The sequence below is a fragment of the Gymnoscopelus microlampas genome (assembly GCF_963454915.1).
Source record: "Gymnoscopelus microlampas genome assembly, chromosome: 14".
Taxonomy (NCBI): Eukaryota; Metazoa; Chordata; class Actinopteri; order Myctophiformes; family Myctophidae; genus Gymnoscopelus; species Gymnoscopelus microlampas.
Genome location: NC_139951.1, coordinates 15232593 through 15248376, shown reverse-complemented (window position 1 = coordinate 15248376; position 15784 = coordinate 15232593). Strand labels below are relative to the sequence as shown.

Below are 15784 nucleotides of genomic sequence, written 5' to 3'. Positions count from 1 at the left end.
CTTTTAGGCTTTTATACTGTAGAGAGCTTAGAGCAGAATTTGCACTTAACTTAATATCTCAAGATGCCCAGCTTATTCTAAGATATTACAAATTATATTACAAAACATTATTGCACGTCAAACTGAAATTATGAATAAGTAATCACGTGCATAGATATAATATTTGGACATAAGTCTTCAAAATTTAGACAAAGCAAGCTTTGGATTGTTATGGAAGCTAAGGCCAATGCATTTGAACAACCGACTGTTCACTGTGCTATAAATATAGCCTTATGCCCTTTTTAATTTAGCATAATAAGGATAGCTTTCTTGTAAATCATATGCAAGCATTCGCATGAGTTTGAGATAGACAGTAGAGGTGGGGATTTGCGAGGCATCTCATAGCTATGATTATCCTGAGTGGCTCTGCCCAATATCATTACCTGCTGGGACAGCCGCACAGCCCCTCTAAATAAATTGCAAGTGCCCTTGGGCGATAAGACGAGAACCTCCTTTGATCTGCTTGACTGCCAGCGAGGAAAATGTGCCGTCAGTCAATCAAGCGCATAAGCCTTCACAACAATTGAGCCGAACCTCCGTTTATTATTTATTTTTTAAATTGGTGTATTTCATTATCACAAGGTGCCTATGTGGCTGGCTGGGACATGGGGGGGGGTGGAATCAATAATTGATACACGGTGCGAAAAAGCTGATTTGCCGCCTCTCCTCTGGTGCACTTGTCACTAAGTGTTGTCAGAACACATTTGCTTTGATGACAATTTTGAGGAAGTGAATAATGGCATCACATCTGATTACAAATTTAGCGTGCGGTGAAAGGCAAGGGAGGGGGGGCCTTCACGCTGAGGTTGCGTTTGTTCAGAGGCTCTGGAGGCTCTGTCATGTGTCTGTAAACAACGTGACTTGTTTGAAAGGTGCCTGGATCACAGGGTGAAAAGTTGCTCTTTAAACCTTGAAAGCTTTGGGGCATGGGAGACACGCCACGTCAAAACAGTGTGGAGATGAGGAGACTGAGATATAGAAAGAGAGACAGAGAGAAAGACAGAGAGCGAGAGACAGAGAACGAGAGAGAGAGAGAGAGAGAGACAGAAAGAGAGAAAGAAAGAAAGAAACCATTACTCCCATAGGTATGTCTAGAAGAGAGGAAGGAGATGGCTTGCTTTTCATGGAGTTTAGACCACGGCACATGGTGATGCATCTAAATATCATTCAGTGAAGTAGAAAGTAAAGTCAGAACATGATTTGTAAATGCCTCATCACCTGGAAAATACCTCAAACTACCTGTGATGACAGACTGACAGTTTTCAGGATTTTTTCACATTACGTTACTTAGTGTAGACAGAGAACCATATTTTAAGTCTACACTATATGAATAAGCGACGGACTTCGGTGATGCCCCAGCGACGATAGACGACGAGACCACGTTTGTGGCAGTACCCAGGTTGATATCCAGTGATATGGGCCATATTTCCTGGTACAGAAGTGGGGAGTTCTGGAGGAACATGCATTAATTCCACCATTGGCCTTGATGGCCATCTGTAGCTGACCAGCATTAAGCCTAAAAGACTGGAAAGAGTGGATGTTCATGGCATAAACGTTTATGCCATACTGTATAATGGTCATGAACAAAAGTACTTCTAAAAAGTTTTTAATTACATTTTGGGTAATTAAAAACAGTCGTTGTACACACAACTTTTAAAACTAAACTCTGTTGGAGAATAGTTCGACGCAAAGTCACAGAGAAAGGGGGGAAACAAATGGCATATCAACACCTCCACATAACTGACAGCTGCATCCATTTGCTCGGCCCCAAACATCACCCCCCCCCCCCCCCCCCCTCCCTCCCTCCATTCATTCTGTTCTTCCAGCACCATTTCCTCTTTTAATTATCCCACAGCAAAAAAAAAGATGGAGCACACCAGACGCATCGCGGTAAATCCTGGCCCTGGCAACGGCTCACAGTGGCTCCGGCGTCTGGCGGTCCCGATAGAGCGCCGAAACGCTGGCAGCCGAAAGAGAGAGGCAGGCCGCCTGGAGATTTTCTGACAGAAAGAATGGAGAGGATGATCTCCGCCGCAAAAGAGAGGTCCTCTCGTTGAACACCCATCGTGGGGCGTGGGGGGGAGGGGGGGGGAGCTTTTGGCAAGTGGCGTCCCGATCATACAGCATTTTCAACAGCAGATTAGCCCATTCACAGTAGCAGAACTCGCCGCAAGAAACCCCTTCTGTACACCTCGGTACCATTGTGGGTTTTGTGGAATGGATGATTGTTCCGAACGTTGGAGGCGTTGCAATCAGGGACGATGTTTCCCTATCTCTCCCTACAATATTTTAGGGATGAAACTCACCATATATTATGGTTTGATCGGAGAGGCCATATTTTGGGGGATGCAGAAGACATTTTGCTTGATACGTTTGGAATTGGAAAGATGTGTCTCTTTGGAAAAGAAAGAGCACATTTGCATTCTAGTTTGGCGTCCGCTATACAAACTGGCTTCTCCGTTTTGAAAGCCCCCATAGATGAAAAAAGGGTTTGCCAGTTAACTAGTGTTGGGCCGCGCTGTCTGTCAGAGATTCCTCCCTCCCTATGTGGGGTACACATCAGCCTCTGAGGTCCCCTCACTGACTGTCGTTCTGCGGGCAAAGCGTGTCGCCATCTCCCATGCGGCTATACACGCACATCGCGCTCCTCCTTCGGACACAATGGAGCCACGAATGGAGAGCCCCCACACCCCGTCTCTCCATTCTCTCCTTCCTCGTTCTTCCATCATCCTGGAGATGAAGAGTGGAATGCTCCTCAGCGGGATTCCTTTCTTCTCCTCCGGGGGGAACCAAGAAAGCAAGACGAGGGCCTCTGTGATGTTGCTTTCCCTTCAGGGTGGGGAGGAGATGTCTTGTAGCATTGCTAAAGATGATCATTTGAGAGCCCCTGAAACAAGGCCCAGCAATCCCCCCCAACCCCCCCACCCCACCCCCCACGAGACACATGGAGAGCTGAGGTCTCCACTAATGAGTCAAGGTTCCTCAGTGCTGAAAATGAGAGCAATGACAATGATGGTGGTGGCCACCAACTCTTACATCAGGAACGGGGTAAACAGATCACACTTTTTAGTCATAATGAAGGAATGAACCATGAACGTGTAAAAGAAATGTATAAAACAAAGAATAAATATTTGATTCCCATTTTCTTCTGCTTTAAATTAAACAAACAAACACGGAAACATGCTACTTTTGGAGATCCTGCTCCTGAAAAATTCACAAAACAAAACAATACAGGCGGCGTCCCATCTGATAATCTGCCACAATTACACTGCACAGCGTGATGAAAGGATATCAATGATCTACTTATGTCATAGAAAAAGAGTGCGGCTTCAAAACATGAAACCTATTGAAGCCTATGAGAGAGTTTCAAGGCGATGTCTGATCAAAGGAGCAAAAGCTTATCAACGTGGTTCCTTAGCACTGAAACTGAGTCATATTTGGATTTTAAATATACTGCCACAGTAGCAGCTTTTTTTTTCTTTTTTGGGGGGGGGATTGAGGGATGGGGGTAGTGGGATCATAATGGCTATTGTGTTCGCTGAAAACATTTTGTCTCTTTGCAGAGTCGAGAGCTGCAAAAAAGCACACACAAAGTGGAGAGAGAGGCCGCTGTCTCTTTATTCTGATGAAAGGGTAAAGGATGAGACCGACCTTTCTGGCATCAGCTGGGCTTTGGGAACAGAACGCATGGGGCAACACTCCCTGGCCTTTCCCCCTTACGCTCTGGGCTATGGTTATACTAGCCAAAGACTCGAGTCCAAAACAACTATCACTTCATCCACAGACTCAAACGCACATATGCCCACCCCCGCCCCTTTCATATGAAATACACACACAAACAAACACACACACAGAGAGCACAGCCGTCTGTGCATTTGTACACAAACAGAGCAGTCCTGTCTGACTTCATAGTACAACTGCAGGCTATGGAAGCAAAGAGAGACAACAGATCACAGTAGATTACATCAACACCCAGGCTTGATTCAATCAATACCATCAGTATCACTTAACACCAAACACAACCGGGATATTGTGACCTGGGTCAGATAGGGAAAGCATCGGTCCAAAATGAATTTGTAATGGGGTCCCAACTTCACCAGGTCTCTCTCAAAAATAGATTAAATCCCAAGGGACGTCCTGGTTAAATAAAGTAAAAAAACATATAATAATAATAATAATAATAATAATAATACATTAAATAAAAGCATCGGTCCAAACTGAAATAAACTGGAACAGAACAGAATCATTTACATATTGTGTGGATCATGGTCCGCAAAATGGCCTAACCCACTGGAATATGGAATGTCATGAGTTGCAAATGAATATAAGAAGTTAATAAAACTGTTATAATAAAATTACAAGCATGTCAAGTAACTCATTACTTTCAGAAACGCCAAAAATCGCACAGTTTGTCTACCATTTAGACTTTTTTATTATAAAAAATATAAAGATGGCACTGTAGCTCGACTGTTTCATCATGAGTCTGAAATGATGACCAGTGCTGCTAAAATATAATTTTGATACCAATAACATGCCTAAATTTGGACTTCATTTGAGGGTATTAAAAGGGACGACAAAAGTAATATAACACATTATTGGCCACAGAAATGTGTGCCTTAATATGTTTTATTTAGTCATATGTATTTATGGTAACATATGTATTTATGGCCATGTTGGGGAAGTAACTTCCCCAACATGGCCCTCTGTAAAACTAAACAAGCTTTGTTGCTGGGGGCCACATACCTAAAGAGCCTTTGTGTGATATTTCAAAGGGTTGCATGACCAGGTCATGGCGGAACAAGGGTCAAACATAGAATGGTCACTTGTATGGGGGCCAGTTGAGGGTGGGGGTGAATTCTATAGGTAAACTCTAGCAGTTAGGAGTAAAGTGTCCCGTGGCACTGCCAGACAAAGGCGTGTGACGTGTAAAAAGGTAAAAGAGAAGTCGTCCCTGACGTGCGAGAGGCCTCGTTGCCAGTGGCAGAGTATAAAAGGCCCTGCAAAACACACCTAGGTCTACGGAGCGCAAAACATCAGTCCTTCAACCATGGGAAAGGTATGGGCTCACGTAAATTGTTGTTGCTACTTGATCAATGGAGTTAGGAGGTAAACATTTATGGTTTGAGTAGTATATGGTTGGGATACTGCAACAGGTAAAGTACACAGCAAAGACCTGGGTTAATCTAAATCTAACAGTTTCAGGATTTGACTGTGTACACAGAGAAAAAGGAAAAGGAGGAAAACAGATTCCATTGTAGATGTAAAATCACACAACATAGTTAAGTGGTTAATTCCCTGCATTTCAATTGCCTTGTTATCCATTGGGAAAAGTATTTTTTAGGCATGTTGCACCGTTGGGCTAACCCGTCTCTGGGATTTGCCAATAGCACGGTAATCAATTGAGATGTTTCAAATTTCAAATTGACTGTTTCTGTGTTCAACAGCAGCTATCTGTCTCTTTTCATCTCAGAGGTTGACATCCTGCCAGCAGAAACAAATTCAGTCTGATGTATCGGATGAAAATCCACTAAAATAGTATCTAAACTGGTCACGCTTAAAATGTGTTTTGCAAAACAAACAAAAAACAAAGAAAGTGAAAAAAGGTACATTGAATTGCCTTATTTCTCATCAAGCATGGAATGAAAACCATATACAGGTGCTGAGCAGACCAGCATAGAAAACCTAGGGTTGATGCAATAGCATCTCATGCTTGTTCAAGGGAGAGCAGTGTCCCCTACAGCCCGTTCATAAGCACAGCAGCCAGGCGACTACATTCAGCCTTTTAGACTCACGACTGCCATGTCCTCCTCTCTTCTCCTCCCAACCCAGATCATCTTTTACGAGGGCCGCAACTTCCAGGGCCGTCACTGGGAGTGCAGCAGTGACTGCATGGATACCTACAGGCACTTCAACTGCTGCAACTCCATCCGCGTGTCCGGCGGTCACTGGGTGGGCTATGAGAAGCCTCACTACATGGGCTACCAGTACGTCATGGGCCCCGGCGAGTACCCCGACTACCACAGCTGGATGGGCTACAACAACTGCATCCGTTCCTGCCAGATGTTCCCCCCTGTAAGTCAATCCCACTGACGGATGGGACTGGTAACCCACCACACCACGACACCCTCCCCTCCCCTCCCCCCCATCTTGCACATCAAACACTGCCATAGAAATCTATGTCAGTCAGGGGCCTTTTGATGTCATTTATAGATACCATGGTGGGTCAAAGCGTAAAAGTCTCTGTTGCAAAGTCCACAAGGAGAGCCAGTCATTCTTTAAAAGGAATACGATACGACCCCAAAAGACGTTCCGTCTTCATTCTAGTTCCGTAAGACACGTTGAGCATTCCCGACAGTTTAGGGGGGAAAGGGGGGTCACATTATGTCACGATCCAAAATGCTACGGTTTAAACTAAACCAAACTGAAATGGTGCGTACCACATGGGCTCTGACAGTGAGTCCCTCATTCGATTTCCGTCCGGCTGGTCCATTTCATGCATGTCACTCCCCTACTCTTATTCCGTGATTCCTGTCTCTCTCACTCCACTGTATTATCCAATAAAGGCTCAGAAAAGTCCCCACAGAAAAAGAAAAGAAACCAAACGACTTACTATTTAGCACGTTCTGTGGATGAAGTCCACAGGGTAGCTGACAGAGGGTGTGTTGACCATATAAACGCAAAATCCCTGGTTCTATTCCGGTTGGACACACCTGTGTTGTATGCCCCCCCTACCCCTCTATGCTGAAGAACACAGAGTTAAAATTACACTCACAATTTTACAGCGTACGCTCACTTTTCTGTCTGTACCTACAGTACAATACTACGTAAATGAAGTGAAAGTCTCGGCAAACACTTCATCTCTCTCTCTCTCTTCCTACCCAACAGTATAGAGGAGGCTACAAGATGAGGATCTTCAACAGGCCCGAGATGATGGGACACATGATGGAGTTCGGGGAGGACTGCCCCAACGTGTACGACCGCTTCCGCTACCGCGACATCTTCTCCTGCAACATCATGGAGGGCTACTGGATCTTCTACGAGCACCCCAACTACAGGGGTCGCCAGTACTTCCTGAGGCCCGGCGAGTACAGGGCCTGCGGCGACTGGGGCTGCCACAACCCCATGGTGGGCTCCTTCAGGAGGATGAGGATGGGTCTGTGAAGCCCCCTCACGCTCCCCGCCACCCAGCACCTCATGTCTTCTCTACCTGCTCACGATGACTATTAAACGCTTTGCTTTTTACAAACGATCTGTGTCCTTGGCGATTCTGTTCAAGCTCTGGTTTCCTCAAGTTCAAGAGCGAGAAGTAAGAAGCGAGAAGTACTTGAAGTTGATAATATAATGTTATATGACGCACTGTTATATGTTTTACCAACTCATAAAACCCCACTGGCAGTTAATCTGTCCAGGGAAAAACACTCATTTATGTACTGTACCACAAAAAGACAGCTATTCTATTTCCTCTACTAGTACCACAGTGGTTTTAAAAGTGGGGGGCCGCCACAGGGTGCCAAGTGGAAAGGAAACGGAAAACGATTATCATAACGATTAAATAAAACATTTATTATTATATTCTTTTATAGCTAAAATAGCCAAGCTACAAGCTCACAACACGTCGCATGCTTGTAGATCGGCTATTTTTGCTATTCTCATTCAATTCAATGTTATTATAGTGCCAAATCACACTTTACATATAGAGCAGAGACACAACAATGTCCCACCCTGAGCAAACTATTTTGTTTTATTAAAAGCCATTTTGCGATAGGGGGTCCACAGCCGGAGGCCATGGCTATTTGGGGGTCCTTAGACTGAAAGAGTTTGGGACCCCCTGTTCTACCTGTCCACACAGGGCCTCTCTGCCTATACGTTTCTGGCACTCGTGCCAATAAAGGCAGAGGTTGCAACTCTTATTGTAGCCTCTTTGGGAAAAGTGCAGTTGTAGAGTATTTTCCATAGACAGACAGAGCTTTGACAGAGACAAAGGGGCTGCTGCCGTGCACCAGTCCTATAGTGTTATGCAGAGTATAGAGCGTATTGTGCTGACGCGACAAAGCTTTGTGCCGGGTTTACAAAGCCCTGATCCGTAGCAGGTCTATAAAGGCCTGGTACTGCTCATCGCCTGCTGTGTTCTGAACTTGAACAGTTACAATGGGCAAGGTAAGCATGCAATTTAAAATCTATAAGCACATTAATAGTGGGTGGCAGTAGCGACACCGGCAAATTTATTTGCACAAATGTTTTGGTTGTAAACGAGGGCATTTATTTAGTTGTTGGCCTTAAATTATTTATTATTTTAAGATTACATTTTACAGACCTAACTGGAATGTAATCATTACATTCGTTTAGAATCTTTCCTCTGCAAAAGAGTTGAGGTAGTAAGTAATTTAACCACATTAACCCTGGTGTCCCCATTTTTGAAGCATTTTCAAAAATAGCGGATCTACAAGTTGCATCTTGACGTATTATAAACTTTTAGATCAGCTATTTTTGAATAGCTGCCGTATGAAATAGTTAAAGAGGGAAATTATTTCTAAATACTCTAGATATCAATTTAATTCAGAAATGATTCGTTGCCATTGTGTAAGCACTGAGCAATAATATTACAAGATTCTTTCTTTGTATGGAGTCATTTAATCATTTGTTTTCTCTTGTTTACGTACTGTGGATAGTACATCCACATGGTGTGTGATGCAATGAAATGTGTGTTCCGAACTTCCTACTAGACACAAAAACAAGACTATATGCCTTGGGCCAGCATAGATTCATTCAAAAAAAAAAATCCCTTCATTTTCTTCCTCTTAATTTAAGTGTATTGTATTTCAGTGACTTTTCGAGCATTATGGTTCATGGTAATAGAAGTGTGCACCGTAAGACAAAATGTCACACCCAATAATTGCCACAAAACTGTTCCATTACAAATTGCTCTACACAAGACTAGCTCTTGCAGCATTGTGAATGTCTTAATGATTGGCACTCAGAGGCAAAGTTCATTAAACCAGACTGCTGCACATTATTACTGCTGAATTCATTGTCCTTTATCAACCAACTGTGCTTAGACAAGTTTGAAGTTGAGCTCCCCTGGGAACAATTACTCCTAGGTAAAGTGTGAGGTCTTTTTTCCCCCTTGAACTGTGCTCATAATGATGTCTGGCCATCCATCTCTCCTAAACGCGTAGATTATCTTCTACGAAGACCGCAACTTCCAGGGCCGTCACTACGAGTGCAGCAGTGACTGTGCTGAGCTGCACAGCCACTTCAGTCGCTGTAACTCCATCAAGGTGGACAGTGGCAGTTGGGTGGCCTATGAGAAAGCCAATTATAACGGCTACCAGTACATGCTGTACAAGGGAGAGTACCCCGACTTCCAGCGCTGGGCCGGCTTCAACGACTGTATCCGCTCCTGCCGCATGGTGCCCCCTGTAAGTATTAATTGATGGCCTAATGGCTGTAATAGACTGGGGTGGAAAGTTCAGTAACTAAGAACATTTTACTTGAGTATTACTGTATTTCCATTTCCAATTCTCTACAACATCTCAGAGGCAAATAATGTACATTGCACTCCACTACAATTATTTGAAAACTTTAATTACTAGAAGATTTAGATTATTAGAAAGCCCATATTAACCAATCAAGTCTTATTTTATACTTTGTCTATTCGAAAACAGCCGATCTGCAAGCTCACAACGTGTTGCAATGCGACTAGTTATGAGCCTGTAGATCAGTTATTCATTTATTTAGTTTTACAAAATGGACACATTTTGTAAACTTTTGAAAAAACTTGTGAACTGGGACATTCTGCACAATCAGTACTTTACGTATATTTTGATGACAATACTTTTGTACTTTTACTCAAGTAAAAGTATTTCCACATTGTGGTGGTATTGCTGCTGTACTTTTACTTACGCAAGAAATCAGAGTGCTTCCTCTCCACCATAATAGCTGTAGGCTATGCCATAATCGCTGTCTATTGCATTGGGGACCGGGGATAGCAGGGGATACTGGGGATAGCCGGAGATGCTCTTGGACCCTACACTATGTCAACAACAACTTCCGGTTTCATGTCAACTGGGTATTATTTGAGCTGTGTCTCAACTCAGGGACGTGCCGAGGCTTGTAGGAGCCAAAAGCACTGAGGGGGGCCTGCAGTGTAAACAAAAAAACAGATGTAATATTATATGAAACACCTACCATACCACAGCATCAGCTTCTTTCATCAATGTGTCCTCACCTTCAGCTGCTCCAGTGTCTATGGAAACAGAGCATGGAAAATAGTAAAGTCAATTTCAGACTGTAATGTTGTTTACAGTCTATTAAATAGCAACTACTGCATGTCTGAAGAAACAACAGCAACGTATGTAGGACAGTGCTTTATGTTATTCAGTAGCCTGTTAAATTTGATAATACATTACCTACCAACAACAATAGGTTCATCCCCAGCATCATTATGTTGTTGTGTTGATTGATATAGGGCTGTGGCTGTGGTCCATCACAAAGGTTTCAGCAGGGACTATGAGACGATGGAAAGAAAAGTCATAAACATTAGACAACACATGTTGTCTATTTTCCAGTGGTGTAAAGTAACTAAGTACATTTACTCAAGTACTGTACCTAAGTAAAATCTTGAGGTATTTTTACTTTACTGGAGTATTTCCAATTTTCAGTAATTTTACTTCCACTACAATTATTATTTGAAAACTTTAGTTACTAGTTACTTTGTAGATTTGGAATGTGTCGAGATGCGATGCATTCATGTGAGCTTGCAGATCTGCTATTTTCAAAAGATTTATTTAAAAACAATGTTTTACAGTGAGTCATTAAGGACAGACTCACTGACCGACACGTCATTAATTACCAAAGCCAATGCAATGTCATAACACTCGAGACTTTCACCTTGCACTTAGTTGACACTAGTCCTGATACATGACTGTCATTATATGACAGACATGGATGGATGGATGGATAGTGTTTTCTTTTTCTCCCTTTTTGGCCCGTACATCTACATAAACGCTCAGATGTCAAATATAAAGTGCTTACCTCTTCACCTCGGATGTTACAATTATGTACGTTCCCTCAGAAGTACCTGTATGCTCCGTATTGTTCAATGAAAAGCATTTTAATCCGATCGTGGGCATTTTCTCACAGAGTTATAACGTATCAGAGTGCAATACACCTCCCAACCAATAGAGTCATGTCGTTTAAGCGTGGAGAAAATACAGATAAAATGGCAACCGATCGGATTAAAGTCCTTTTTATTGAACAATACGGAAGATACGGGTACTTCTGAGGGCCCGTACATAATTGTAACATCCGTGGCCATGGGGCAAGCACTTTATATTTGAAATCTGAACGCTTATGTAGATGTACGGACCAAAAAGGGAGAAAGTGCAAACACCAGGTTGAAGTTCATCCATGACGGTCCCGTCTTGTGAATGTGATCCATGGCTCACTGTGGGATATGTTTTAGTTACACAAAATAAGCGAACCTCGACTTGTTTTAAGTTTGACCTCGTCCCTTTACCTTAATTTTTTATGCACCAGCTTTATTCTTCGACATTTAATTAGCAAACATCTTGTGAACGGCAGCCAAACAACAAAACTCAACTCGTATATTGACAGCTGACAGCTCCAGCTCGTTAACCTGAGGGTTGCCAGTTTGGTGTTGTTCCGCTTGTTGAGAAGGACCTACTGTATAGGTTGCCAGTTTGGTGTGTAGTAGATCCGCTTGTTAAGGATCTAGGTTGCCAGTTTGGTGTGTGATTGGCTCGTTGAGGATTTTGGTTGCCAGTTTCTTGTCCAGTGGCTCATGCCATGATAGGGAGTATTTGACCTCTGATACATTCAGACACAAGCTTCAGCTTGATGTATTTAAACTAGGCGACTGTAGAACTGTATTACACCGCCTATTATGCTACTGTCCAATTGTTATTATTCTCTTCAGTTGATTATCTTTTTTTTTATTACTATAATTAAATCTTTATTTAACCAGTATTTACAGTAAAATCATGGCCTGGCAAAAAGCTGATAAAAACTGATAAAAACAACACAATATAATAAATCACAAAACACAGAGAAAGAATACAATCCCATACGTGTTTCTTTGTAGAGCCACAAATAAATGTTAAATCTTTTAACATTTAATCTCACATCCTCGATGTTCATTCCCACAGTACCATGGGAACTACAGGATGAAGATCTTTGAGCGCTCCGAGTTCAGAGGCCAGAACATGGAGGTCAACGAGGACTGTCCAGATCTGCATGAGATGTTCCACACCCGCGACATCTCCTCCGTCAACGTCATGGAGGGCTACTGGATCCTCCACGAGCACCCCAACTACCGGGGCCGTCAGTACTTCCTGCGCCCGGGCGAGTACAGGAGATACAGCGAGTGGGGAAGCACCAGCCCCACCTTCGGCTCCCTGAGACGCGTCACCGAGCAAAACTGATGACCCTGTCCTTTACATCGCTCAGTTATATACTTCGCCGTAGGTCCGACTGTCATCTTTGTCGCGGCCCGTGCAACGAAGTATTAACCTTTACCCTCATAACACCCCTACTGTTAATCCCCTCCTCCCCCCCCAGTCCCGTTCCCCTCTAATGCCGGTGTTGTCTCATTGTGGTCATGATACTGTGGTGTCCAAACCTGAAACCAACTCATTAAATGTGTTGATTTCAGACCACAGTAAAAAAAAAATGTTTTACTGTAGGCTAATGACTGGGGATTTGGCATGTATGTCTGTTGGGGTTTTTGGGTGGCTTTGCATTGCTGGGTGAAGTTGACACCCCCTCAGTGCTTGAGCAAAATACTGATAGTGATACAGTGATGATAACTCTTGCTTTGGTTGTCCCAGAGCAGAACGGTGTACAATCCCCAACCTCATGTCCTATTGGAATTCCAATAAATTAAAACTTGATGAAAGTGAACTATAAAAAGGGCCTTTGTCGTTTTTTTTCTCCACTGAAGTTGTCAAATGTGAAGGCCTTGCTCACTTTGGTGTGGTGACGGGGCGTTGGATCTGTTCCATCTGGACACTGAGTCAGACTCAGAAGCGTATTCAGAACCACCAGGGCCCTAACAAGACCAATAGTTGCTGCAGTCTGCCATGACATGGTCATCCCCCCATCCACAAAGCAAAATTATCAAGGAAACAGAAGCTTGTTCTTTGAAGCTAGATATTAAAGAACAAAAAAATAGAAGGCTATCTGAGGATGGGCATGTAGGAGTCTTTATGAGATCACATGGTAGCAAGCAGGCGCTTTGGGTCTATGAAAGAAGCCTATATTAGACCCACATCACAGGGCGAAAGCTGACTCAAAGAGTTGAAGTCAAAGTGGCCTGGTACTAGCCCGGAGCATCAAGCTCTCTCAGAACAAAAAACAAAACCCAGTCCTCATCCCTGCTCATGCATATTTCATCAGCCCAGGATACTTAGCTCTTTCAGAAACAAATATCAATTATTGAAATTGTTAATTAGACGGTGCGTAATTGGCGAAGATATCCATGAATAAATAACACTGACCATAAATTATTGATTCAAAAAAATGTGAAGCCCAGTGGGGAGTACGTTTGAGAGTCTCTTAAGATCAAGCACAACAAGAAATATGAGTTTTGGCCTTGAGTAATGTCCAATTAAAGGACTGTCGGCTTTGCTGTGGAAGTCCAGTGATGTGCCCTCAGTCCTCTGATATCTATGGACAACAATACCCAGCAGACGGCAAGCAGCAACAGGGTGCATCATGGGCATGGGATCTGATCTACTGGGGGCAATGGCAGATAAGACATGAGAGGGAATTCACGGGCTGCCGTGGCCTCTGTCATAAGTAAAGGTTAATAGGGTCGGAGGGGGCAGTGATTTCAATCAAATAGCGGTCAAAAACAGCGACTATACTTTTGAAAGGTACACACGGGAGGATGTTCATGGCTATGGTTTATGTGCTTATGTCCTAAGAATATAGGATATATATATCTCTGTGTCTATTCTATTAATCAAACGACATGACTCCTATGGGGTGAGCTGTATAGAAGTGTGTGTGTGTGTGTGTGCGCGTGCGTGCGTGCGCGTGCGTACCTGTGTGTGCTATGACAGAGAATCAGGGGCCAGTCTTGTAAGAGTTTCTTGTACATGCTGCCAATAAGGTCAAGGAAGTTATGGAATATTTTTCACACACTGAGAATATTCCTGCATTTATAGGACTTGCATTTTTATACTGGAATTCAAAGGGGGTCGGAATGACCTCAAACATTTTCCAAATATGGAGATGACTGACGTCATCGTAATGACGTCATAGGTGACTGACATCATAGACGTGGTCACATGAAGTCTGTGATCCACAGCGAAGCCATGCCATTTCCATACCCACTTTCATTTAGTGGGTATGGAATTGGGAGAGAATAGGGGTATTCAAAGACAATATTAACTTGTCCAGAGACAAAGCCACCAGGCCAGGTACTACACCTAGTAGCCAACTTAGGTGGGAAAATGTAAGTTAACCGTCTGCCACAATGTATGGTCATGGCATTTGAGATCCATTATTTTGACATTGTAATTTGGGCTCTGATTCAAAAGAGGTGTAAAAACAAAGTACAACATTTAGAATATGTAGAATATTTCTAATAGGTTTTAAAATATCTTTCACAGATGTATATTTATATGTGCATAACAAACATAATAGTGGCACACCATATCTAAGACAATGGGATATCATATCTCATCAGAAGGCCCTTTCCTTAGGACGGTTTGTAAGCACAGCGAGCATCAAACAGGCAAACGGTAAACGTCCCTGGTTCGCTCCTTATCCACCTTAAGACGCTCAGATGATACTTTCAATCGCTTCACACATAAAAAGGACACAAGCGAGAGATCCGAGTTTTGTCTCCCGCTTCATCTGCAAACCCTTTGGACTTGGTGATGGGAGGCTGATTGAAGGGTAAGTAGTGCGTTTTGGAGAATGAATTCTTTAGATGGTAGAGAAGAGAAAAAGAAAAGAGAGCGAGAGAGAGAAACACAGAACATAGGCCTGTGATTCCATTATTAGTCTCAGTTCTATGTCTCCCCCTTTTCATATTGTGATGGCTGGATAATTAAACCTCTATAGTATTGTCTTCCATCTTCTTTGCCCCACTTCCAGCAATGCAAATTCCCCTATGGGCAAGTTTGAAAAAAGGCCTTTTTTTAGACATCTGTATTTTTTCAGATCAGTGCGAGTTCTTTTCCCATTAATTTGTGTTCTTTGTAGAAATAGAAAAGACTATAGTGCCAGGAAAGACAGAAACATACGTGTAAAAAGATTTTCATTCTCTCCCCAAACTATCAAGTGGCAAGAAAAGAATAAAATAAAAATGTCTTCAGCTAAAAACAACAACTTTTTATCCTACAATGCAGTTGTTAAATTACCCGGACCAATCATTGAGTGTGCATTGCAAGACATCAGATAGAACAGTCAATCTAAAGACAGGCAGCCCCTTCTCCCCTCTGGGCTAAAGGAGGCAGCTTGTCAGCTATCCTTCCTTCTCTGACAGAAGCTTTGGGCACTCCAAATGCCATGGAACAAATCAAAAGCAAAACCATGAAAAATGCAATTACAGAACATGACTTATAAAGAAAATAGTAAATCAGTGTCAAACTGGCGTGCACTGTATCTTAAGCATCTCAGCCCTATATCCTTCATTGTATGATGAATAGCAAAAATAGCCAATCTACAAGCTCACATGTCACATCGCGACGCATTATAGCTATATAGCATATAC

General features: G+C 42.9%; 2 protein-coding genes across 2 annotated transcripts; both read left to right on the top strand.

Annotated features, from left to right (window-relative positions):
• Positions 1-2700: 2700 nt before the first annotated feature.
• LOC311060069 (gamma-crystallin M2-like) lies at positions 2701-7200 on the top strand (the record flags this gene model as incomplete). The annotated part of the gene is made up of 3 exons (XM_084078195.1): positions 2701-3087; positions 5869-6111; positions 6925-7200. 3 exons carry the CDS (start codon positions 2701-2703, stop codon positions 7198-7200), a joined length of 906 nt encoding a protein of 301 aa, XP_083934321.1.
• Positions 7201-8187: 987 nt separating this feature from the next.
• LOC311060376 (gamma-crystallin M2-like) lies at positions 8188-12482 on the top strand (the record flags this gene model as incomplete). Its single annotated transcript, XM_084078544.1, has 3 exons — positions 8188-8196; positions 9216-9458; positions 12207-12482. 3 exons carry the CDS (start codon positions 8188-8190, stop codon positions 12480-12482), a joined length of 528 nt encoding a protein of 175 aa, XP_083934670.1.
• Positions 12483-15784: the final 3302 nt, after the last annotated feature.